The 24,256-nt window shown below is 34.2% G+C and overlaps 4 protein-coding genes across 6 annotated transcripts; 2 read left to right on the forward strand and 2 right to left on the reverse strand.

Moving 5' to 3' along the window:
- The first annotated feature begins 2,790 nt into the window (after window positions 1-2,790).
- Window positions 2,791-5,816, forward strand: LOC110729450 (heavy metal-associated isoprenylated plant protein 31-like). The gene is made up of 3 exons (XM_021909184.1): window positions 2,791-3,169; window positions 3,676-3,754; window positions 5,248-5,816. Exons 1-3 carry the CDS (start codon window positions 3,164-3,166, stop codon window positions 5,571-5,573), a joined length of 411 nt encoding a protein of 136 aa, XP_021764876.1. The 5' UTR covers window positions 2,791-3,163; the 3' UTR covers window positions 5,574-5,816.
- Window positions 5,817-7,622: 1,806 nt separating this feature from the next.
- On the forward strand, window positions 7,623-8,715 carry LOC110729664 (heavy metal-associated isoprenylated plant protein 39-like). Of its 2 annotated transcripts, none has more exons than XM_021909434.1 (3): window positions 7,623-7,780; window positions 7,873-7,954; window positions 8,104-8,715. In XM_021909434.1, exons 1-3 carry the CDS (start codon window positions 7,772-7,774, stop codon window positions 8,319-8,321), a joined length of 309 nt encoding a protein of 102 aa, XP_021765126.1. In that variant the 5' UTR covers window positions 7,623-7,771; the 3' UTR covers window positions 8,322-8,715. The 2 variants fall into 2 exon arrangements, with proteins under 2 accessions (XP_021765126.1, XP_021765127.1); XM_021909435.1 differs by having other exon boundaries at window positions 7,629-7,780; window positions 7,876-7,954.
- A 1,676-nt stretch (window positions 8,716-10,391) lies between these two features.
- LOC110729665 (pentatricopeptide repeat-containing protein At1g55630-like) lies at window positions 10,392-15,354 on the reverse strand. Its single transcript, XM_021909436.1, has 3 exons — window positions 13,259-15,354; window positions 11,177-11,285; window positions 10,392-10,858 (listed from the first exon to the last, which is right to left on the reverse strand). Exon 1 carries the CDS (start codon window positions 14,823-14,825, stop codon window positions 13,353-13,355), a length of 1,473 nt encoding a protein of 490 aa, XP_021765128.1. The 5' UTR covers window positions 14,826-15,354; the 3' UTR covers window positions 10,392-10,858; window positions 11,177-11,285; window positions 13,259-13,352.
- Window positions 15,355-16,366: 1,012 nt separating this feature from the next.
- LOC110729666 lies at window positions 16,367-22,644 on the reverse strand. 2 transcript variants are annotated; one of them, XM_021909438.1, is made up of 10 exons: window positions 22,394-22,644; window positions 21,902-22,081; window positions 20,722-21,159; window positions 19,886-20,128; window positions 19,484-19,735; window positions 19,054-19,314; window positions 18,597-18,821; window positions 17,976-18,410; window positions 16,756-17,757; window positions 16,367-16,640 (listed from the first exon to the last, which is right to left on the reverse strand). In XM_021909438.1, the coding sequence occupies exons 1-10, from the start codon at window positions 22,491-22,493 to the stop codon at window positions 16,504-16,506; spliced, it is 3,273 nt and encodes a 1,090-aa protein (XP_021765130.1). In that variant the 5' UTR covers window positions 22,494-22,644; the 3' UTR covers window positions 16,367-16,503. The 2 variants fall into 2 exon arrangements, with proteins under 2 accessions (XP_021765130.1, XP_021765129.1); XM_021909437.1 differs by having other exon boundaries at window positions 18,597-18,866.
- Window positions 22,645-24,256: the final 1,612 nt, after the last annotated feature.

Here is a 24,256-nt window from a genome sequence, read left to right on the forward strand (position 1 = left end):
AAAAAAAATCAAAGAGACCTCCTATTATAGATGGGGGGTCTCTTTGCTGCTATTGCTGCCTAACATATCAAAGCAGCGCAACAAATATTCATATACAATGTCAGCAGAAAAAGAGACCTGTTATATTTAATAACAGGTCTCTTAAGTTATCTCACTATTTTATTATTTTTTTTTATTTTTTGTGTACTCCGTATAATTTTTTAATAATTCTTGTACAATAAAGTTAATTTAATGTAATAATTTTATAGTACTATTTGTTTGTAACATGTTATTTATTTGGACTACGTACTTTCGACTTGTAAGATTGAATTTTTAAGTACTATTGTAGTATGGATTTTTATATCCTATTTTTGGATTGAAATCATTTTGGTAAAATATATTTTTTATATATACATATATATAATTTTTGGATTGAAACAAGTGATCAGTTATTGATGGTGACTCACCAGTTCGAAAATCCTAGATCCGCCTTACTGAAGTGAACGTATTAAAGCTGAACTGAACTGAAAATAATCCTATGAGAACAAACCCTTCCTTCTTAAATTTTGAATTATTAGGGTTTAATGATAATTGTTTATTACTATATAAAAATCCTTTGTTATATTGAGGAATTTTTCTACATGCGTACATGCATGCTAACCATTTTGCCTACACAGTGTGATAGTGATGATGTTCCTTTGAAACATTGAAACTGCTATTAGCCTATTACTAACTTATTAGGATAAATGGAAACTTCATGGATAAATCTTCATTACTATAAAGCTATTACACAGTAAACTATTTTCTAGCATCAAATATTTACTCTATTTTAAGTATAATCGTGTTTTTTATTTTTTAACCTAACAAGCTGTAACACACAAATCGTCGTCTTAATAAAATACAGTCCGTATCAAATTTCAAACACATGCACAAGTAAAAGTTCTTCTACTACTACTCCGTAGATATCACACGAAGCAAGTATGTTCTGAAGTCTGAATTCATCAACTTTTTGAGAAAGTGGCACAAGGCCACGAGCACAGAAAACTCGTACAACAATACTTGAGAAAAAAAACTGTGCATCATCCTCCTATTGTTTATGTTCTGACATGTACATTTGTACCTTGTTACAAAAATTAATTAGTGTACTCTGTAGTATGTACTAGCTAGTTCATCCATCTCGTCCTACAAGTATGAAAGAGTCAACCAAACAAACATTCATTTTGTAGGATCAATCCCATCAACATTAAGCGTGGATTTGACTTCATCATTACTTTACACTTATTCAAATGACATCAGTAACAGTTTTTTTTTGCACTAATCATTTGCAAATTTTGCCATCTATGCATCAAGGATTATGATTATGTATGTCTACTTGAAAAGAGTTTGATTTTAAAATATATTGTAGAAGATTATTAACTTACTTAAAAATGATCGTTAATAAGAAGAAAAAAAAAACACTTTTAAAATCACTAGGATAATGCTGAGACTTTTATAGAGTAATGACAAACCTTTTTTTTTTTTTTTTTTTTTTTTTAACTTGTACATATAGGCATTAAGGGCCTAATCTTTTCAGCTTAATTTCAGTGTAGTTCCAATTAGTTCACTTGTGTTCAGCTCTCAATTTCCTTCTCTCATAAACAATTCATTTTAGTTCAATTCAGTTCAGCTCCAATAAATTCAGTTTAGTTCATCTCACTTCACTAAATCATAACAGGCCCTAAAGCATATGAAAGGGCACACATTGGTATGAGACTCAGGGTCTGTTCACATTTACTGAACTGAGCTAAACTAAACTGAACTTATTGGAGCTGAACTGAACTTATTGGAGCTGAAATGAATATTTTATGAGAGAGGGAAATTAGGAGCTGAACTGAACTGAAATTAAGTAAATGTGACAATGCCATCAAAGACTCCTAAATTCTTTGAAATTAATCATATTTACTATATTTATATATACCAAAATGAGAGATATATAAAGCATATTTAGAGGGGAATATTAACCTTAGTCAACAAGTAAACGAGTGAGGCAAAATTTAAGCATTACATCATACATCAATCCAGGTTGTCCCAAACTATAATCCATGGAATTAGAAAGCCATACTATATAGTTTAATCAAGAAGAAAAGAAAACAGGAACCAGCTAACACTTTGCTGTTCTGAGATTACGAGGAGTGTAAAAACATTGACGCAACGTTCGTTAAACATAATGAAGTACAAAAAAAACAAAGAAGAGTTTAAGCACTCGTAGTAAACCAATATGTTAATACAATTGATGTTGTCTTTCTTATTTATTTATTTATTTATTTATTTAATTTATACGGATTACATGCGAGCATGAAAATAACTATTTTAAATATATAATTAAAATTCTAACATTTTTAATTTCGACTATTGATAAGTTACTAAACTAAAGTATCATTCGCAAGTCCATTCACAACAACAAAATAAGAAGACTCTCTAAACTACTCTACATTAACAACACACAACTTTCTTACTATGTAGTGAACCTTAATCCTTAACCGCCTCTTCTCTATTGAATAAAACCGCTTATTTTGTAAGACACATGGGCCAAAAACAATAAAGCTAAGGATGTAGTTACTTTAGGCCTTTAGCTCTATACTCAACAATGTTCACCGCCATTGCAACATATAGAATGGTGATACATAGACATGAAAAGACAAAAGACCTTATCAAAAGGCTTAGCACTTTGCATCATTGGGTTCCTAGACTTGAATAAACATTACACAATACACATACACTTGATCATTTGATATGATAATACTCTAAAAATGGAACCCCAAAAGAGATACTCTCACGGATTTTAAAAACACGCGTGCCTTGGAAATTTTTTCCGAATTTCAAAACCCAATTTTACATTATTTCTCTCCTACTAACAAAGTACAGCTAGACTCTAGCTAGTGAACTTGTAATAACTTCATATTATTGTCTAACCCCAACTACCATACTACCTCCATAAATACTTGCCTATTTCTCCCTATAAATTAGCTTCTCTTTTTTCTTCTTTTCTTCAACTCTTTCTCTCTCTTAATCCTCTCATTAATCTCTCTTTAAATTGTTAGATTAAGCAACTCATTAACAAGGTTTTAATTTGGTGTTCTTTTTGTCTCTACTCTTACTCACATTTGAAGACTATACATTTAATTGCTTGGAGAATAGTTTAAGGATGTCGGTAAGTTTGTTTATGTCTCTCATCTCTTTTTTGTTCGTTGTTGCATGCTCTACTTTGCAAGCTCTTTCATTTATACATCATGCATGAGCTTAATTTCCATGTGTTTCGAACTCACATTATTGAATTCTTGTATGAAAAACAAATTATTAACTCAGTTATTCCAGTAGAGGGTAATGATATAGACGGAATTTGATTTTAAGTCTTAATAGTCAAATGGTATCTAAAAGACTTTAAGTAACTAAATTAATCGGTAATTATGTAGCTAATGAGGTCTTGACACGATTTTGTACTTTCTTATTCCAAGAAAATAAACTAAGCTCAGCTTTTTTAGCGTGGTCCAAATTATATCTCTTCAATTTGTTCTCTTACTAGTGTCCACCTTAATACATTAATCAAAGTTTTTTACTTGTGACATAAATTAAACATGCAACTCATGAATACTAAAAATGGTTAATTATTACATAATTTTCTTCTCAAATTTCTAATATTGTTATTTTGGTGAGCAGATGGTGGAAGTTCTAGTGCCAAACCTTGATTGTGAAGGATGTGCATCTAAATTAAAGAAGGCTCTTTACAAGCTCAAAGGTATAGTACTCCATTTTGTTTAATTTGTTTTAATTTAATTGTCGTATTTTAATTATAATTATAATTAGTAATTATGCTACATTTTAATTATAATTATAATTAGTAATACGCGTATAAATGTGTGAGATCTTTGTCTTGTACTTGGTATGAAACGTAAATTGGAGCGCAAAAAACAGGTCATTATAGTAGGGGCCATAATTGCCATTTGCACATACATTTCCTTTCTTCCAGACTACATGATGGCCTCCTCTTTTTTTGTTTGCCACCCTTATATTTCTAGAGTTAAATCATAATTATGTTTGAGTAATTATCCAAATTTTTTAGTTATTCAAGTAGTTATGTTAGCCCTAATTTTTTTTTTGTTTTTTTTTTTTTCCGATTATTATGTGCTAAGAGACTATTCAATTCAAAATGTGGTCAAGTTTTAATCATAGGGAAAAGTAGTCTTAAATATTATTTTAGGACCGAGGGAGTATGTAATTAAGTATTATCCATATGGTGTTACTGTTGCTTCATTCCAGAGCTACACTATATATTTGATTAATATTCAGATTATAGTAATGATAAAAAAAATGAAATTAATAATAAATGGTCTTAAAATTTTTGGCGCCGGAAAAAAGTTTGACCAAGACCAAATGAAAATGTGTTGGGCTAATGGCCATTGGCCCCCCCTCTCGCAACGTAACAAATGGACATGTATGACAGTTGAAGAGAAAAGCTGTAATTAGGTGACCAGCATTCTGTTGTTAACTGGCATCTTCTTTTTTTTTTTTTTTTTTTTTTTTCTTGCTTTTATTTTCCATGTATTCGGAAATTATTAGGAAAAAAAAAAGTATAGATTTATTATATAATATTTTAGTAATTATCCATGGTTCATGGACCATGTCAAATTATTGAGTTTACAACGTCTATCTAGCTAGCTAACATAACTTTCAACTCTTTTTTTTTTCAAAATGAGAAAGCAAGATCATGTGTCAATGTGTGTGTATGTTGCCATAATGCCATGATAATTAAATACGTAGTATGAAGTAATTAATAATGTATCACTTGTTAGAATTATAGTTGGCAAATAATGAAAAGCATAGAAGATGTATTGGGTGTAGCCAGAATAGATAGAGCCACAAGAGCTATGATATAGACACGACTCAATCCCTAACGTTCAACTCTGTATAGTTTTATAATGCTCATCTTATGTGAAAAAGTTGACAAGTCATATTGCATTGATTGATTACGCATGTACTCTTTAATAGTGCGGTAACTATTACCCACTCATGAAGACATGCAGTGGTTATGAGAAATTGTGTCATATTGATAATGTTGCACTTTTACCCTACTATATATTGGTCCACTAAGCCCATCTACTGTAAGCTAACGGCCCATATATTGGCTCTCAACCGGCCCAATTTACAACCATGGGCCCATTTATTTAGTCTTGAACTTTATTTGTTTAATGCAATCCAATAACAAAGTAGTTTATTTTTTTATAATTGCAGGAGTCGAGGATATAGAAGTAGAAATGGACACACAAAAGGTGACAGTAAAAGGGTATAGACTAGAAGAAAGGAAAGTAATCAAGGCTATTAAAAGAGCAGGAAAAGCAGCTGAACCATGGCCTTTTCCTTCACATTCTCACTATGCTTCATTTTACAAGTACCCTTCCTACATTACCAACCATTACTATGACACTTCTAATGGCGCCGCCCCAAGTGTCCACGCTTTCTTCCATACTCCGTCTGTGTACTCTGTGGCCGTGGCATCCGATGAGGCCGTGGCTTCCATCTTCAGTGATGATAATCCTCACGCTTGTAGCATAATGTAAATTCATGTAGTAGTAATTAGTGGCATGACCTAGATCACTTTTGCATATTGCACATTGTGTTCTAGGAAGTGTATGATCGATGTATTGATTGATTATTTTATGTATTATGAAAGTGTACTGTGACCATTTTTTTAAATCTCTGAATTTTTTCTTTTCATCCAAAGTTTCAAGTGCATTACATACAAAGTATATGCTTCCCCCTAATTTAATCACCATATTTTGAGTGTTTTAACTCATGTGTAACTTTGGCTATTTATGTATAATACTAGCTAAGCTAGTCTACATTTATCGTTCAATAACATATAAGATTAATTAAAAGTTTACAATTTGAAAGATATTATGGAGTATATACTCTTTTCGTCTCTTTTTTATAAGACAATTACCATTAAAACGTATATGGAGACGAAGGCATAAAATCCACAATGTGGTATGCTTCCCCCCAAATCTCCAAATGAAGAGAATCTTTGAAAATGGTAGAAAAGAAAGGAGGCAATTCTCTCAAAAATGGACCCCCAAAATCCTCCAAAAGTTTGATGGCCACCTCTCTTTTTCAGTTTTTTCCACGCTTGTGTTTGGACTATAGAATATACGGATCATGTTGTCCAAAACTATAAGTCTTCACTCGATATGATTTACCCTCTACATCTAGTTGATTTTGATCATTTACGAGTACTGGTTTATTATTATTATTTTTTGTTATACCATATATGGGTATGCCTAAATTAATAAAAGTATATTGAAAATTTATTAAGAAGTGTAGTAGTGTCGTTACTCCCTATCTCATATTCATGAGGCCATGAGGTGAAGGGATCAAACCGTATGAGAATCATTTGAAGTATTTCTCTTATCTCCCTCAAGTGAATCACCTTTTTAAGGTGGATCGGTTATTAACTTATTAATAGAGAATATTTAATGTGAATCTCAAACTCTAATTTATGGTTATGTTACATTCTTTTTCGAATTTTACCTATTGTAACTTATCTCATCTTATTATTAAAAACCTATTAAACGTTATAAGAACTTACTTTGTTGTAAAATGAACTAGGTTGTCTAGGTAACCTTCATTCAACTATTAACTTATTTTTTCTCAACTCATCATCTTATCTAACACTAGATTGGAGTTTGAAAAGTAATTCACCTAATTAAGCTAGTGGATGAAAAAAATTCCGTAAAATTCAAAGTTCATAATCTAGAGTAACAATGACCAAATTTCTTTTCTTAAAGAGAACATAAGAAACTACTGTCTACTGAGCATCTTCATTTGGACAAAGCAACACCTAATTAATTAAGCTAAATGTGGAATTGTTTTGCAACTGGGGAATTTGTTACAAAAGTTCAAAAAATTGTGAGAATACCCTACAATATTACACAATTTCAATTTTTAAATGGTAGGGTGATTCCATTTGTCTGTTTAATTTGTACACTTTCATACTTGGACTCTTCTCTCACACTTTATTAACTAAAATGTAGCCTCGAGATTTTGTTACCTTCATTATTTTTTTTGCTTTATTGAGTTATTTTCTACGAGTTTTTCTTATTTTATTTTTTCACACGTGCGTGATTTATTATCATTATTTACATATTTTTTAAGTATTTTTTGACAAATACTCATATCAATGTTTTTTAAAAGAAAAACTCCATATTTTTGTTTGAGTATTTATTACTCCGTATTACGTTATTTTGCTTTTAAATAATGGTTACACTTACACTTTATATTGATATCATTTTAAAACATAGATCCATTGGTAAACTTTAAAACAAACGTAAGAGTACAACTTTTCATACTCAACACTGGATGAACTCACGTACATTATTACTCTTTTCTTGCAATATATAATTCAAAACAGAGGAAATATGTCAATACGTGTACGTAATAATCGAATACTCGTACGTACTCCGTAGTAGAGTACATTAGAGTGATACACTGATATATACCGACTACCGAGTATGTGATTAAGATTTGGTACGAGCCTACGATTAACCATATTAGAGTTACAAAGTGGAGCACAGCGAGTGCACGTAACATCAACCAAGAGACCCTACACACACGCCAATTTCTCATTTCCCCACTTTATTTTTTGTTTTTTCGTTTGTTTAAATGCTCTACTCTTAAATTCAACTCTCTTCATCTTCCTTCTCTTTCTTTTCCAACAATTTTTTTCAGGGTGAAACTTTCTTCAACTTCTCCTTTTTTCAAAATGGCACAGGTAATTTTCTCTCTCCTCTTCTATTCTAAAATTCCATTCTTTTTCTTCGTATTTTGACTAAATTTATGTGATTTTTGGTTAATTTTTCTCAGCAGAAAGTTGTGTTAAAGGTTCTAACCATGACTGATGAGAAAACAAAGCAGAAAGCAATTGAAGCTGCTGCTGATATCTTTGGTACAAAATTTCATATTTTTATATTATTTTCTTATTTGTTGTCGCATTACTAGTTTAAATTATACTGTCAACGTGACAACTAATTCTGAACCCGAACAGGTTAATTATTATTATAATATTAAGAAATAGTATTGACATTTGATGAACAGGGGTGGATTCAATAGCAGCAGATCTTAAAGAGCAGAAATTGACAGTGATTGGGCTAATGGATGCAGTAGCAGTTGTCAAGAAATTGAAGAAAGTTGGAAAAGTTGATTTGATTTCAGTTGGTCCAGCCAAAGAAGAGAAGAAGGAAGAAAAGAAAGAAGAGAAAAAAGAGGAGAAGAAAGAAGAGAAGAAGGAAGAAAAAAAAGAGGAGAAAAAATAATTTAATTTTCCTAATTTTATTATTTAGTTTTTATTATAATACATACTAAATAACCATAATTCATCTTATACAGAGTTATTATTTATATATAGTAATTTCTGCTGGTTAATAGTGTTTATTTTTGGTAGGTGATAAACTATTGAAACTTTTTTATGAAAAAAAAAAAAAACAAGTTGTTATGGAAAAATCATAATTTTAACCTAATTTTTGCAAATATTGGCATATGCTTTTGTATTTTTTTAGTATGATGAAAATATGATGCAAAGACTCCACTATGAAATTGGTGATTGGTTAGATATAAATATTAACACGGTGTAACTACCTTGTAAATATAGTTTGTTCTCAATTGGGATAAGATTAATTTGCAAGGATTGTGTGTAAAGTGTTCCCTCTTTTTCAACCATTATTAAGCAAATTTCATGATATCATATATATTTATAAGGTTTTTTTTTTTTTTCAAATATTATTTTATTATTTTCATACTCCGTGGTATTTAGGTTCCATACGAGATGAAGTCGCTTGAACTTTTTATTTTTTTTATTTTTTTATCTTATTAGTCAAATCCTCTTAAAGTTACAAGTTTGTCAAGACGAGATTAAAATAGATTGTATTTAACTATTTATACAATCTTTTATGTTGATTAAATGAAACTTTGTTTTTAGTCGTGACACATTGACACCCCAATACTCCAATAGTGACCATTGACATATGTCAATAGCCATGCCATTGAAATAAGAATAGTGGCATTCTTAGGTTTCACGCAAAATTAATTTTAGAAGGGTCATTTTTTCATTCATAAAAACGTCCACTAATCCACTATAAGTGGACAGAATGTGGACAAATTCAGCAACTAGAAACAATAAAATCAGAACAAATGGTGGTTCCAAAAATAATTAAGGCACATAATTTACATTCACAGCATGAAAATGATATTCTACAATTGGAGATATGTTATGACTTCATCATGTATTGTATCATTCATTCTGAACAGGATTGCTAGATAACGACTTCATTTTGTCATCACATTAATTTTATAATAAGATCAACATTGCCTTATTCATGCTTCACATATATGATTAATGGCTATGTGATGTCATTATATTCCTCTTATCATATTATAAGGCATTAAGATTATTCTCTTTGCATATCTTCTACTTTTTTTAAGTTTTCTGTGTAATCTTATTAGATTCAACTCCAATTTAAATTGCAGTTTTGATTTTTTTTTTGGTCAAAGATGCAAATTGGAGATGGTGCAATTGAGTTTAGGGCTTGTTCTCATACGTTGAAAGTCAGTTCAGTCCAGCTCAACTCAGCTCCGCTCCTAATTTCATTCTCTTATAAAATATTCATTTCATTTCATTTCAGTTCAGCTGAGTTCAGTCAATGACAACAGGCCCTAACTTTGATTCGGCGACTATTTAATTTAAACTTTTAACTTTTTGATTAAAATACTAGTAATTCGTACTCTATAATGTATTAAGTGGCTATAAGGTAGTTAGTTAGCCGACTAGGCGACTATTGTCCAATTGTCCTTACGTTTTGTCCCCTGCATTCGACGAATTTCGTTCTGGCATCTTAATTCCTTGATATATACTGTATATTCTATATGTCTATATAATCAAACAAGTCGGCCAAAAGGAAGCAAAATCTAATATAAGTACTGCTTAAACTATAAACTCTACATTTTGAATTCCCTATTAAATTACCAGTTCACACGAAGCTAGCTAAATCACCTACCAATATGATACTCGCTCATCAGAAGTTAGCAACAGCGCCTACCATTCATCTATCTACGAAGTAGATAACTTAGAAAGGCTGCCTTTCCATTTTGGGTGATGCTAAATACGAAGTAGAACATATTGATATCTAAAATATTAATAGGCAAACCATCCTTCGGAAAAATCATTTTCATCGGGGACTAATATAATAGGTCACATTTGAACTTTTTAGTCGAACACAGCGACTACAGAGTATTTCAGATCATTGTCAACATGTAAAACATATAGGGCGAATAAAGATTATTCAATGGAACTTTGGAAGCATTAGTTGGATAAATCTATCAAAGCATTATTTGTATTGTTTATCAAAATGTAGGACATTATTGTAAGCTTCAATTGTAGAAGCTAACAAGTTCTGACCTCGAATCAAATTATGGCTTTTGTTTTTGGCAACAGACAGACGAGTAATTCTTCAAGGTTGCCAAAAAAAAAAACTATCAATGGAGTGGCCCAAGAAGAAATCTGATAGACCAGAAGTTCCCTAATTACCTCTCTATACATACAAACTTTTGCCAATCTCTACGTGTACTATGGTTTAAGAGTCCTCCGTCACAATAAAGAAACCATCTCAGCAAGATGGTGCAGTCAATCTACAGGGAATGCCCAAAAATATTATGACGGGTAGGGAAAATCCACAGGAACTACACAAACAGATAGTTTTTCACTGATGCACAAAACTTTAATTCCGAAACTCTATAGTCGAATAACTCAGGAGTCAGGACTATAGAATAGGGATCTTCCAGTGGCTGAAAACCAAACCTGCAATTTTAGGCAGAAACTAGTTTAGTGTTTCAGTGTTGCTTATCTTCATCTTTAAATCTTGCTAAATACATGTCAAAATCCTGAAACCGTAAAACATTAACATTTCAGCAAAACAGGGCTCCAAACCTCTAATTATGGTTTCATTTTTTTTTTCTAGGTGGGGGTGTAGGTTATGGTGAATGTGGTTAATGTTGTTGTTTGATGCCCATGTTTATTGACAGCAATGAAACTTGGACAGCACATTTGAAATTTAAAATAAATACATATACCACGTAATTTTCAATGATAGCCATCAATTGAGTTGTGAAAGCATACCAAACAAGCATCTCTTCTTTATAGGGATTGCATCCACAAAATATGATGATGTAGCACATTGCAATCCAGACTTTGCAGCACTTCAATAGAGGAAAGTTAAAATGGAGAGCTGCAAAACAGTTAGATAAATGCTTCACAGCTATATACAAGACCAATCATGCAGAATGGCAAGTTCAATACTACAGTCATAAATCATAATACATTCTACCACAGACAGGGGAGCCTGGGGAACCTAGAGCGTGAACCAACGGATATAGTGGAACATGCATGTGTGATAACACACTTCATCGATTCCTCCAAATGAAAATAATGAATGATAATGAGATAATTTCTTGAGCAGTCTAATAGTTATTGCATCATGAATCTATTGTCAAATAAGTGGGCCTCTAGCTTCTAAGATTGGGTACCTAAATGGTCAATTATCACAAGACTCAAGAACAAGAAGCATTTATGTACTCTAGCTGTTCTTCAGGGGAAAAGAAAGTAATTAAAGAAGATAAGAAACAATCAGATAATGTTTAATAGCACAAAAGACACACACACCAGAACTTGGCATGTTGGCAGCAAGAGACAGTATTACATGAGTATAAAGTAGAGTAATACATAAGACAAAGCATGAACTTGATTCAAATTGACATTACTTTCAAACAGAGTGAAAGTGCAGGAACACATCAAAATATCCAAGAAGCCATTAAAAATAAACTGTTCTAATCTCTGAGATTTGAGAGCCTGTCACCATGTCACGTCCTGTTAACGTACATGCTTACACTATCTGACATTTATAACAAGTTTTGACCATAGAAAGGGGTAGTGTTGCCAATTTTCTATGAAACAGAAGCACTAACCATAAGGTTTAATCTTAGTGAACAGCATGGCAGTGCAATTTCATAATAAATGCTTGTAATAATTGCACTGAAACACTGGGAGGCACTCTTCATGCTCCACATACTTATCCTTGTGAGTCCACTTTCTAACTCTGATGATATCAAAATTGAGGAAGAGGGAAACTGCAACTTTTACCTCATAGGGCAAGGGAAGGTTTATTACAGGCAGATCCACTACGTGATAATATATGTTTTTCTTGCCCACAAAAGAGTTTCCTCTATCGAAATTGCAATTTCACTAGCATGGCAATGATAATTCAACAAATGGAGGTTACAAAATCTAGTCTCCTTACCTCAATTCCATCTTTACAGATAATAGCAACTGGCATGAATTAGAGGAAGAAGCAGAGACAGAAATGACTTTTCAGAAAATAAAAGATAATTTTAATTTCCAGGCAAAGCTACAAGCTAGTGAGTCTAGCTCTAATTGAGAAAAGAAAGGTTGGGCACTAGAGCACTTCTTCTCTTTCTGCCATATAATAAGAATTTGAATTATCATTCTTTTGCAGGAATAACTATACCAAACCACACTAGCCGAGGTTCTCACATTCTCATCCTAGACAGGTGAATGTGATCAACAAAATACTCAAGATCCCAGAAGAGTTGTGGCCATGATGGAAGTAAAAACATCTTCGGAATAGCAGCAAAATCAAGTAGGCTCTAATGTTTGAGCAGCATACACGATTCTAGGCTCTAATGTTGCTTAAGATAAGGAGCAAAATCAAGTAGATCTAATATTGCTTAAGATGATCTTCTCAACTAGAAGATAAGTAGGCTCTTATGTGGCATACACATTTGTCAAAAACCTCTCAACTAGAAGATAAGTAGGCGCTAACGTTTGAACAGAATACATATTTGTCAAAAACCTTAAAGCATGCGCACCTTAGATGTCAACATCATCAGCAAAAAATGAGGAAAAGAGCATACATAAAATTACCCAATGAATAAGTAAACAAAGAAGAAATAACATAGAAACGCACAAAACCGAACAACAATCACCAAAATCTGAAAGGAAACAACTTAAAAGCCAGTAGAAAGATATCCATTTCCGCGAGGAAGTAATTGCTTTATCAAAATGGTGATAATTACCCGACAAAGATGACATCGAATGTAGTGAAAGGCATGATGAAACTTGGACAAAAGGCATAAGCATATAAATTATTAAGGCAAAATGTGGTAATGAAAGAGTTTGGCATACCATGACATCCAACACAAGCAGCAGCTACAAACTGTGGTGTGTAAACAATCAATGAACATTCTGCAATAAAGTTACAATGCCAAAATCCTGTAATTCAGTATCTCCTATATCTCTTATATCTTGAGATGCGATGAACATATTGTCCTTTCTCGATCATATCTTTCACTATTTCATGTGCTTCGGAAAGTTTCCCATTGCTTCGCAAGTTACTAATTAAGGTATTGTACACAAGAAAATTTGGGCTGCAATTTCTCTGTTCCATTTCCTTAAGCATAGAGCATGCATCCTCAAATTTCCCAGCCATACAAAGTCCCCGAATCATGGAGTTGTACGTAAATACATTTGGCAGCAGTCCATCTGAAATCATATCTTTGAACAACTGCTGGGCCTTCTCTAGCTCTACTGCTGCTATATATCCACTGATCAAAACAGTGTAACTGACAACATCAGGGTTGAACCCATTCTTGCTCATTTCATCAAAGAAGTACTTGCAAGCATCCATATTTCCTGCCCGGCTCAGACCATCCATCAAGGAAGTGTAGTGGAGAGAGGATGGATTTATTCCAACTTCCCTCATATGATTCAAAAGATTAAGAGCAGCATATGGCTTATCCGCTTTTCCAAGAACATGAAGAAGAATGTTAAAAGTATGGCAATCTGGAGATAGTCCATTCCTACCCATTTCATCCAGCAACCGATGGACATTATCCATCTTTCCCAGCCTATACTGTGCACAAATGAGTATGTTATACGTTAGGATGTCAGGTAAATGATAATCAGCCACCATTTGTTGATAAACCCAATCAATTAACCTGTGCTGGTTTATTTTAAGAAGGCAAACCAAAATTGCATTGTAGGAATGCTTGAATGGGCGGTAATTGAATGTCTTTGACCTAATGAATCTTTCAACGATTGTTCTTCGCAATCCTAATTCACGACAACTACCAATCAAAATATTAAATGTTCTTGCAGTAACCGGGTAACCCTTCTCAGTCATTTCATCAACTAACCGCCACATTGCTTTAAACTCCTCAGCAGCTGCAAAAATTTTCATTAGCAGATGATATGCATTCAGTGGATGCCTATAGTATTCCTGCTCACTAGACCATACAAAAAACTTGTAGGCCAATTTGGCACACAAAGTCCTATTTTCATGGTTTACAATCTTCAAAATCTTCAAGAGGACATCTCTTACAAGCAGGCCTGAAATCCTAATATCCAATTCAAGCAATGCCGGTTTCACATTAAAACCCGGACCATCTTGCCTTAGTACATCAAACACCCTATCTGCATCTCTCCACGTAGTCTCAAAAAATTTCTCCTTGAGATTACAGTTACCCTGAAATTGGCTATCGTCATCATCCTCTTTACTTGCTTTATCTACTAAACCCGGATCAAAATCCAAACTTTTCCCAAATTCCCTAATCAATTTTTCAATAGGGCTAAACTCTTTGCTAGCATCATCCTCACCACAATCTAAAGTACAATTACAAAACACCCGTGATACAGAACGTATAAACGGGCCGGGATGCAAAACCCTTCGACCAAATTGAGCAACAGAGTTCATAATCAACAAGATTCAACAAATGGGCAGATCCCATTATCTCAATAAATTCAAAAAACCTAACGAATTCGAGAAACCCAGAAACAGATTTGAACATTCAAGTAAGTATATCACCAATTGCAACGTTCCCATTAAAATTAAGAACCCTCAAGTCATAAATGCAAAACCATCTTCAGAAATCAAGATAAAAATATACCAATATTCTTATCAAATCAAACTAAATAAGAAGCTTTCAAGCACCAATCTTCACGAAGAGGGTTTAGTGTGTAAGATACGAGAGGATGTTAAGGGTTTTGTAGCTTTCAAAAGGATTAGAGAGAGAAAGAATCAGAGAAAGCTTACTTGGTTGGTTGATTGATTATCGGAAGAACTGGAAATCGCAGTAGCAGTTAAGGTAATCACAATAGAGATGAAGATGCTGGTTCCCGAGTGGCGGCACAGCCTCAATGTGGAGGTCTCCACTATCCACCTCTTTTTTTCCTTTTTTTACAACTTCCTACTCTGTAAGTTTTTTCACTTCAAAGGAAACCAACTCAAAATGGCTTGTGAAACGCTGTTTTGTTTACCTCATTTTCATTTACGGGTATTTTAGTCTTTTAGATCACATAAGTTTAGATACATAATACACAATACTCCGCTCAATATATAGATAATACGAAATAATGCATAGAGTAATAGTATTTCGTATAAAAAAAGGATTGATAAATTCCAATAGGGTCTTATATAATACCAACTAGATAAGATTTTTGTATAAATTAACACTAAATGAGTAGCCGTTAGTTGGTAGCCGTGTTTATGAATTGAATTCAATTAGCATGTGATGTGATAATACGTTATTAGATAATGTGGTATTTTTTTCCGCCCTAAATGAGCAGTAATAAATCCATCTCCTATACTGAGTATTAATCCATGAGTGATTTAGGATTTGTGAAGGAAGAATAATACTCCATGACAACACTTTAAATTTTTTTATCTTCATGGCAATTTATGTTGGTCAGTTGATTGTGCAATTAAGTTACTAATCTTACTATGATTACAAAATGGTTGTTTAATGTTTAAACATATAAACTTGTTGACAGAATATGTATTTAATGAAAATAATCTGAAAATTTTTATTACATAAGTAGTCTAGTTTGTACAAAAGTAACAGATTAAGGAAGCTATGCTATTCGCTATCAACCAATTTCACTCTTAATTTTATTGTACACCCGATTTACAACAATGTTGTAATATTTCACTCTTAATTTTATTGTACACCCAATTTACAATAATATTAGATGACGATAGTAGATCTGCTCTATCATTGGTAATGTTGAGCTCAGGGAGATACCGCTCAAGGTTTGTTTACTAATCTGAATTCAATTTGTTGATTGTGATCATGCATTCATGCTTGCTCTAGTCAATGATCAAATCATATTTAGTTGGTAATATTGGAAGCAATATATTGTTCCAAATTAGTTTGTTCAACTCCTGCAGCAAATACATATTGGAAGCACCATTTAGAGTATACATACACACATTTAGGAAGAGGTTCAACGAGCCTGTATATAAACAACATGACATTATAAGATCTATAACATTCACAACCTCTGGAAAATGTCCAGTTCCTTACAAGCGACAGCAGTCGCTAATTCAAGTACATGTCTAGTATAGTACCATTTATCCCACCACATAAAGCAAACTATTGTGTAAAGAGGATTACAAACACAAATCTCCCACAGAAGCAAGCATATCTAAGCACATTATTACTGAAGCCCTGATCCCCTTCTCTTTTCTGCTCACTTTCCATGCTAGAAATTACAGGAGATGCTTCATTACCTGTCACAAGAAAACACAGCAAGAGTTAACATTATTCGAGTAACTTTGATTGCTACCACATACAATTCCTTGTTTTAAACCAAATACCAAGTACATGCTATAAATGTGTGCTTACCTTCTACCATATCATCCTGTGATGGAACCTCAGTACCTTTCTGATACCAGAAAGTGGCAGCATCTCTGAGCCTGTCGAATACACCCTTCCCAGGACTAGCCATACCTGTACCAGCGTTATCATAATTTGTCTCCTCACTTCTACCAAACTGTCGTGCCACCTCTTCTGACTCCGTTACTCGCCCTATAATTGTCACTTTATCTCCTTTCCCTTCCTCCCCAACTCTGCTTACATCCTCCTTACGCTTGTGTAAGGGCAATGCCTCAGTTATAACATCGGATAATGCCTTGTCTTCTTCTCCGGGCTTCAGTTTCTCAGCCAAATACTCCTTCAATGACACCCCCTTATCCATTTCAGTATTAGGCCCAGGATGGACATCACGTTCCGTCCCTGAATCTTGCATCTTCAAGGCCACTGTCGCCACATTACCATACACAGATGCCCCTCCTCTGGATTCCCCTTCTTTCACATGAGGCTGCTCTTCTTGATTTCCACCATAGCCTAGCGTAGTAGCTACAGCATTCTTGGCCTGTACAGCCTTATCAGTGATAGAAGCTGTAACATTCGATATTTTCTCCTCATAACCCACTGGCTCGAACGATTTTTCATGCATTCCTGAAGATGCATCAGCTGAGTGTTGATCAGAATTATCACCGTACCCTAACTTTGATGTAACAGAACTAGTGGCTTGCTTTGCTTTATCAGCAACCATTGCAGCTGCAGATGATATCTTTCCGGTGTAACTTTCTTGCTTCTGTTCTGGAATTTCATGTGATTTCTCACTGTCCGGACCAGTATCTTGAAGAAATACACTATCCTCAGAACTGGTTGGCTCCGGAAAAAACTGATCATGGCTTCCAGTGAAGACATTCTCGTCTTGTGGACTATGTTTTGTTCTGTTCAGTTGAGCATCATCAAGTCTTGAATGTTGGTGTGGTTCGTCATGAACATTCATCTTATCAAACTGATGAAGGATTGGAGTAACACCTACTTCTTCACCACCTGAAAGAGAGTAGAAGCACATCAGTAACATGCTCATGTTGTAGTAAACTAGTAACCTTCATTTATCAGCTCTACTAACTAAAAAACTTTGTTTAACTAAAACCACTATTGAATTTGTTAGTAATAAGAAATAGTTAAAAACAAAAATTAATCAAGATTGAAGAGTTGCATATTGGAGAGACAACTTTTTAGCCAAAACAAGTGAAATTAAATCATACCCATGCCTGTTGGACCTCCAACTTTAGTCTCATAATTTCCAGCATCACGTATTTCCCCTACACCTATAGGAGTATTAAGATCCTTGTCCAACATTTCCCCTGAATTCTCAAGGAGGCCACCAAACTTCCCCGTGCCTCTCTCTTCATCAGCACCCATCCGATGATTTCTAGCTGTATGAGCTGAAATGGGTGTATTCTTTGATGCATTGGACATTTCTTCTAACCTATTTGGCCTTCCAGTATCAGTTCTAGACCAATCCAAGGTCTCTTCTTGACCCGGAACATAATTTGTAGTAGTAGGAACAAAAGTCAGACTATCGCCTTGCAGCTTGCTTCCCGGGGCATCAGTCATACCTTCCATTGCAGTGCCTTCACCCAATTTACTTCTTCTTTGATTGCCTTGCATGAAGCTTTGAGCAGCTGTAGAATCATATCCTATCAATAATAAGAATAAAGCAATGGTTAAACAGTTTCACAAAATTACAGTAAACTCTAATGCTAGCTAGTGGCTTAGCCATTTAACCTAATCAAGATAGCAATTCACATGTTAGATGCTTTGAGTATCTTAGTTGTGAAAAATAAAATAAAAATATGTAGAATTTAGGCATACAAGATTTCTACCTGAGTGAGCTGAAACTGGATTACTCTTCGATGCATTCGACAATTCCTCTGACTCGTTTAGCCTTCCGGTATCAGGCCTAAACCAATCCAAGGTCTCCTCTTGTCCTGGAACATAACTTGTAGTAGTGTGAACAAAGGTCACATGATCACCTTGAAGCTTGTCTTCAGGGTCATCAAGCCCTCCTTCCATTGCAGTTCTTTCTCCCAGTATACTTCTATGTTGCCCTGGCATGAAGCTCTGAGGCATGTAAGTATCTGAGGAATCGTATCCTATCAATTTTAACAATAAAACAATAGGTTAACTCATTTAATAACTTGCAGTACGCGGAAAAAAAAAAAAAAAAAAAAAAAAAAAAAAAAAAAAAAAAAAAAAAAAAAAAAAACAGTCAAGATGTTAGATTCCATCTCAAATTTTTTTTGTGCCAAAAAAAAAAAGGCAGGCAAACAAGAATTCTACCTGCATGAGCTGCAATTGGTGAATTCTTCGATGCATTGGACGGTTCTTCTGAACCATGTAGCCTTCCAGTATCAGTTCTAGACCAACCCAAGGTCTCCTCTTGTCCTGAAACATGACTTGTAGTAGAGCGGTCAGATGTATGAAAGTCGTCTAGATATTTGCTTTTCGGGGAATGATGAACCCCCTCTCTTTCACTTCTTTCACCCAAATAACTTCTATGTTGCCCTGGCATGAAGCTCTGAGTAGCTGTAGAATCATATCCTATTTTTTATAAGAACAAATCAATAGTTAAAACAATTTACATAAATCACTTATCAATAGTCACAAAGAAAATTCAGTTTTATCATGAATTCATGATAATATGATATCTATTAACATGTTGGACTCCATATCAGTATTTTCTGGAAAATTAGGCAAACAAGAATCCTACCTTCAATCTGTATATTCTTTGATGCATGGGACGGTTCCTCTGGCCTATGTGGCCTTCCAGTATCAGTTCTAGACCAACCCAAGGTATCCTCTTGCCCTGTAATATAACTTGTAGTAGAGGGATCAAATGTCTGAAAGTCGCCTTGAAACTTTCTTCTTGGAGAGTGGATTACTCCCTCCCTTTCAGTTTTTTTATTGACTTCACTTCTATGCAGCTCAGGCATGAAGCTATGAGCAGTTGCAGAATCATGTCCTGTAGTTATAACAATGGTTAAACAATTTTAGAACCCAAGTCTCAAAATTAGCTAGAGGCTAACATGTTAACAATCTTAACAAGTTAGATTTCATATTTTCATCTCGGTTTTTTGTGCTAAAGAAATATAAGGTCAAACAAGAATCTTGCCTGCCTGAGCTGCAATCGCTGTATTTGTTGATGCATCAGTTAGTTCTTCTGACCTATGTAGCCTTCCAGTATCAGTTCTAGACCAATCCAAGGTCTCGTCTTGCCCTGGAATATATTTTGTAGTAGAAGGATCAAATGTCTGAAAGTCGCCTTGAAACTTGCTTTTCGGGGATTGAATCATCTCCTCTTTTTCAGTTCTATGCAGCCCTGACATGAACCCCTGACCAGCCTTGGAATCATGTCCTATCACAGTTATCATTTATCAGAAAAATTATTGAATGGGCACAACAAACCCCAGATTTTTGAAATGTCAAAATTTTCTTATAAGCAAAATATGCAGAGAGCTATACAAAATTTAACAGCATCACACTTAAGCTCCAAAGCCAGGTTAATAATTTTCGGGGGCACAAAGACACTCGAAGTCTACCTTAGGATACCAGTTGGCAGATTAGACTATATGTTCAATTAAGCAGTGCAAGTTATGTATGACAATTATAGTGTAAAATTGTAAAAGTTGTGTTCAAATCTAAATTCATTCAATGTTTACAATTGGCTCGTGAAATAAATTAAGGCAGAGGAACACAGGCTACACAGCAATAATAAAAGTATGCACAACAAAAAATTTATCTATAAAACCACAAGAATAGAAGGCATTTGCTTAGACACTCACAATTTCACAAACATATTTAGACTCTACTACTCGTCATATGTCTAAGTGTCAGGCTCGTCTATTCTATAAAAAAAAAATCCGTTTTACAGTACAAAACAAAGTGTCAAGTATCCACCTATGACAGTGAGAATTCAGAATAACACACTGTATGAGTTTATAAACTTACCAGTGCCTGTTGGGTCAATGACCCTGACCTGATAAGTAGCCGGATGATGATCTTCCCCTACATCTTTCGGAACCTGAGGATCTTCCTCCACGCCCGTTGATCCCCCAACAACGGTTCCAAGCTTTACAGGAGGTCCCTTCTTCCCCATATCCAAATCTCCAGTACTATGACCACCACCTAAAAGCGTACCAACAGGGGTGTTCTTTGGTGCATAAGGTTGCTCATGCTCATCGTACTCGTCTAACTTTCCAGCTTCTGTCTTCGACCAACCTAAGGTGTCTTCATGTCCAGGAGTATGACTTGCCGTTGTAGGATCAAATGTGTGGTAAGAACTTTGTTTACTCCTAGCACCTTCACCTGCAGTTCCGAATTGTGGTTCGCGTGTATGCGTATGACGCCTTGCAGCTCCCTCTTGCCCTGACATGAGGTGTTGAGCAGCTGCAAGAATGCAAGATTATGCATTATGGCGTATTTTACAAGTCAAATTTACAAGAAATGTTTTTCTTGCTACATTTTTCATTCTAGTAGTATTTTCAGTATATATATCCCCTAATTACAGGTCTCTAAGAAACAGTATACTCTCTAATTAGGAAGACCCTAGCCAATTTAATTCACTACTGAATCATAGGTTTTATATTGTTGATCTTGAGATAGATTCCCTTTCAACTTTCCAAATCCAAAAAGAAAAACAGAATCTGTATAATAATTATATTTTTCAAACACAACTAGATTTAATTTTTCAGGGGTAACAAATATTTTTGGGTTTATAATTTCATTGGGGAGTTAACCAAAATTTGAGAAGACCTCTGAAAAATTAGATATTGGGCCAAGCAAATGTAGGGGAAATAGGAAGAGAGCCCAAACTAAATAATCAATCCCACAAAAAAAATATTTACCCCTTTTTACTGAGTACGGAGTATTAGTTAATACTCCGTACTTCTATTTTCATATAAAACACGTTAACAAAACTCGCAATATCACTAATACAAAAAAAAAAAAACACATCTACATATCACATATGTACACCATTCGATCCACTGAGATTGGGTTTAATGGGATAACCTTAATAGGTTGGAGAAAGTACATAATCCGTTTATTTTAGAAATGGTGCAATATTTAAACCGCGGTTGTGAATGTATTACGTGTGAAGCTAAAAAGAAACAGGGAAAAAATGACATACTGTGAGTGCCGTGGATTTCAGGGTCCATATCCATCTCATCATCCTCCTCGTCATCCTGGTCGTGATCATGATCATGACCATGTCCAACGTGCTCTTTAATGGAATCCTTTATCTTCTTCGCCTTCGCCTTTACTTTCTTCAGCACCGATTTCTTTTCACCGTGATGCTCTTCATTATGACCTACATATATATGCATCACTTCATGATCAGAGTGCTAATACTATAACGATATGTAACGCTAATTAAATAGATAATAGTTAGAATAATCCCATCTCACATCACGTACTTTAATTTGTACATACAAATATACAATATATATAGTTATTTGGTGTTACTAATAGTTAAAAGAAGATACATTCATACTAGTAACTACGTATCGATACAATAAGAATAAGGTTATATTTCGTAAAATTATGCCATATCCTTGATTACATAGACGGTAAGTAAAAATCGATGGCCAAAAAAAAAAAAAAAAAAAAAAGTAAATCTTACCAATTTGAATGCCAACATTTTGATCATGTCTATGAGGATCATCATCATACTCATAAGTGGTGGTATTATGACCTTTTGGATGATCCATTTGAGAGTTCATTGTGATCACTGCTTATTAATCACTCGCTAATAACTTGTGTGTTTATTTTGACAGTTTTTGAGTTAGAGATAATAGTCAAATTGGGAAACAATAGTGAATTTAGAGAGCAACTTAAAAAGAAGATCGACCTTAGTAATAAGGGTATGAAAAGGAAAAGTAGTAAAGAAGGAAGTTTGATTGGGTTTGTGTAATAATACGTACAGCAGAATAAGACAATGCCACATTGCATGGTGTTGGCGCTATAGCTAAGAGACACGTAAGTGTATGAACTAACACGTCCTTGCTTGGTTAATTCGGTGATTTTAGAGGCAGACTCACTTGAAAGAAAAGCTGATGCTATTGAGTTTGGCCTTTTACGTGGCGGTTACAACATGGCTATATAAGGGATGTTTATCCTACCCATGTAATCACTCAGATAGATACAAGTACTCGTATTATAATTTTATAACGACATTGAACTAATTAAGATAAGGTATGCTTTTATTTGTGATTGTGATTGTCGGTCTTAAATAATTTTTTAAAGATTACCGACTAATAACTAATAATTTGCAAAAAAAACCCTAGCCTCTCTTTCCTCTCTTCTTTCTCTAAAACCCTAGCCTCCATTGTTGAATTTTGCAGGGGCTTCCATCGGATTTGCCGGTGGAAAGCCCCAATCGTTGTTTCTTTTGTGGTTTTTCTCTTGTTTTAGGTTTATAATAATTCTTCCTCTTTTAGGAGGAATATTTCTCCCTCGAAAGACAGGGTTTTTCTTCCTCTTTAGGAGGATTTGACTCTTTCGAAAGACCGGGTTTTTCTTCTCTCTTTTGAGGGAGGAATCGCTTTTTTATTTCATGGATTGCTATAGAGTTGTTTCATGGGTAAAATTTTGTGCAGGATTGAAAAAGAGATTAATATTTCGACAACAATTGAACGAATCAGACGGAAATTTTTTGTATGGCTACAACAGATCGATAGACCCCCTCGCCGAAGAAGGCTGTAAATCACAGCGTTATGAAAGAGGGTATGAAGAACGTACGAGGGTATGAAAAACGTACGATTTGCAACAACGATCGTAGCTTTGCTTACGGAATGTTTTTATTTGATTCAATTATTATGTATTTGTTAGATCTAAATCTCTTTGTAGATGTCGTATGACTTATTTATGAATCAATTTTATTTCAAAAAAAAAACTAATAATTTGCAGGTTACAATCAAGTCGGATCATTTTCAAGTCAGGTCATATTCGGATTCAACTTATTATAAATAGATAATTATCATTTTTATCAAGCTAATTATTTCCTTTGACTATAATATACGAAGTATATGGCAATATATATACTAGGGAACTATAGTTTACAATTTAGTAAGATAATTATCTCCTTTGACCATATAACAAATATATACTATATTTAACTCTTAATTTCAGGATGATGCTCCTTTCTTTTGCTGGCCTGGACCGACTTGGTCTCCCTAGACAAAATGCTTTGATCAACAATAATAAGGTGGTATAAATTGCACTTCAGGCGATTTGAAATCGGGTCAGGAACAATTTGGGTTAAATAACTTAGGTCGAGCCAATAACAAGTCGTGTTAATTTCAAGTCGGGTTAGTAACAGATCGGGTTGAATTTTTGGGTCGCGTTAGTAATAGGTCTGATAAAATTCGGGTCGGGTCAATAACAAGTTGGGTCGTTGAATTTGGGTTAGATCAATAACAAGTTGGGCTGATTTCGGGTCGGGTTTGTAACAGATTGGGTTAAATTCGGGTCGGGTTAGGAACAG

Source organism: Chenopodium quinoa, unplaced genomic scaffold (assembly GCF_001683475.1).
Source record: "Chenopodium quinoa cultivar QQ74 unplaced genomic scaffold, ASM168347v1, whole genome shotgun sequence".
Lineage (NCBI taxonomy): Eukaryota > Viridiplantae > Streptophyta > Magnoliopsida > Caryophyllales > Amaranthaceae > Chenopodium > Chenopodium quinoa.

Excerpts from the sequence above, each read along its gene's own strand:
- LOC110729450 (XM_021909184.1), top strand. Across the intron at positions 3,755-5,247 it reads GGCTCTTTACAAGCTCAAAG|GAGTCGAGGATATAGAAGTA; the intron begins GTATAGTACTCC and ends TTATAATTGCAG.
- LOC110729666 (XM_021909437.1), bottom strand. The coding sequence starts at position 22,493 with ATGAACTCTCAAATGGATCATCCAAAAGGTCATAATACCACCACTTAT. Across the intron at positions 21,160-21,901 it reads TGAAATCCACGGCACTCACA|CTGCTCAACACCTCATGTCA; the intron begins GTATGTCATTTT and ends GCATTCTTGCAG. Across the intron at positions 17,758-17,975 it reads TGGAGGTCCAACAGGCATGG|GTGGTGAAGAAGTAGGTGTT; the intron begins GTATGATTTAAT and ends ACTCTCTTTCAG.
- LOC110729664 (XM_021909434.1), top strand. Across the intron at positions 7,955-8,103 it reads AGCTGCTGCTGATATCTTTG|GGGTGGATTCAATAGCAGCA; the intron begins GTACAAAATTTC and ends TTTGATGAACAG.
- LOC110729665 (XM_021909436.1), bottom strand. The coding sequence starts at position 14,825 with ATGAACTCTGTTGCTCAATTTGGTCGAAGGGTTTTGCATCCCGGCCCG.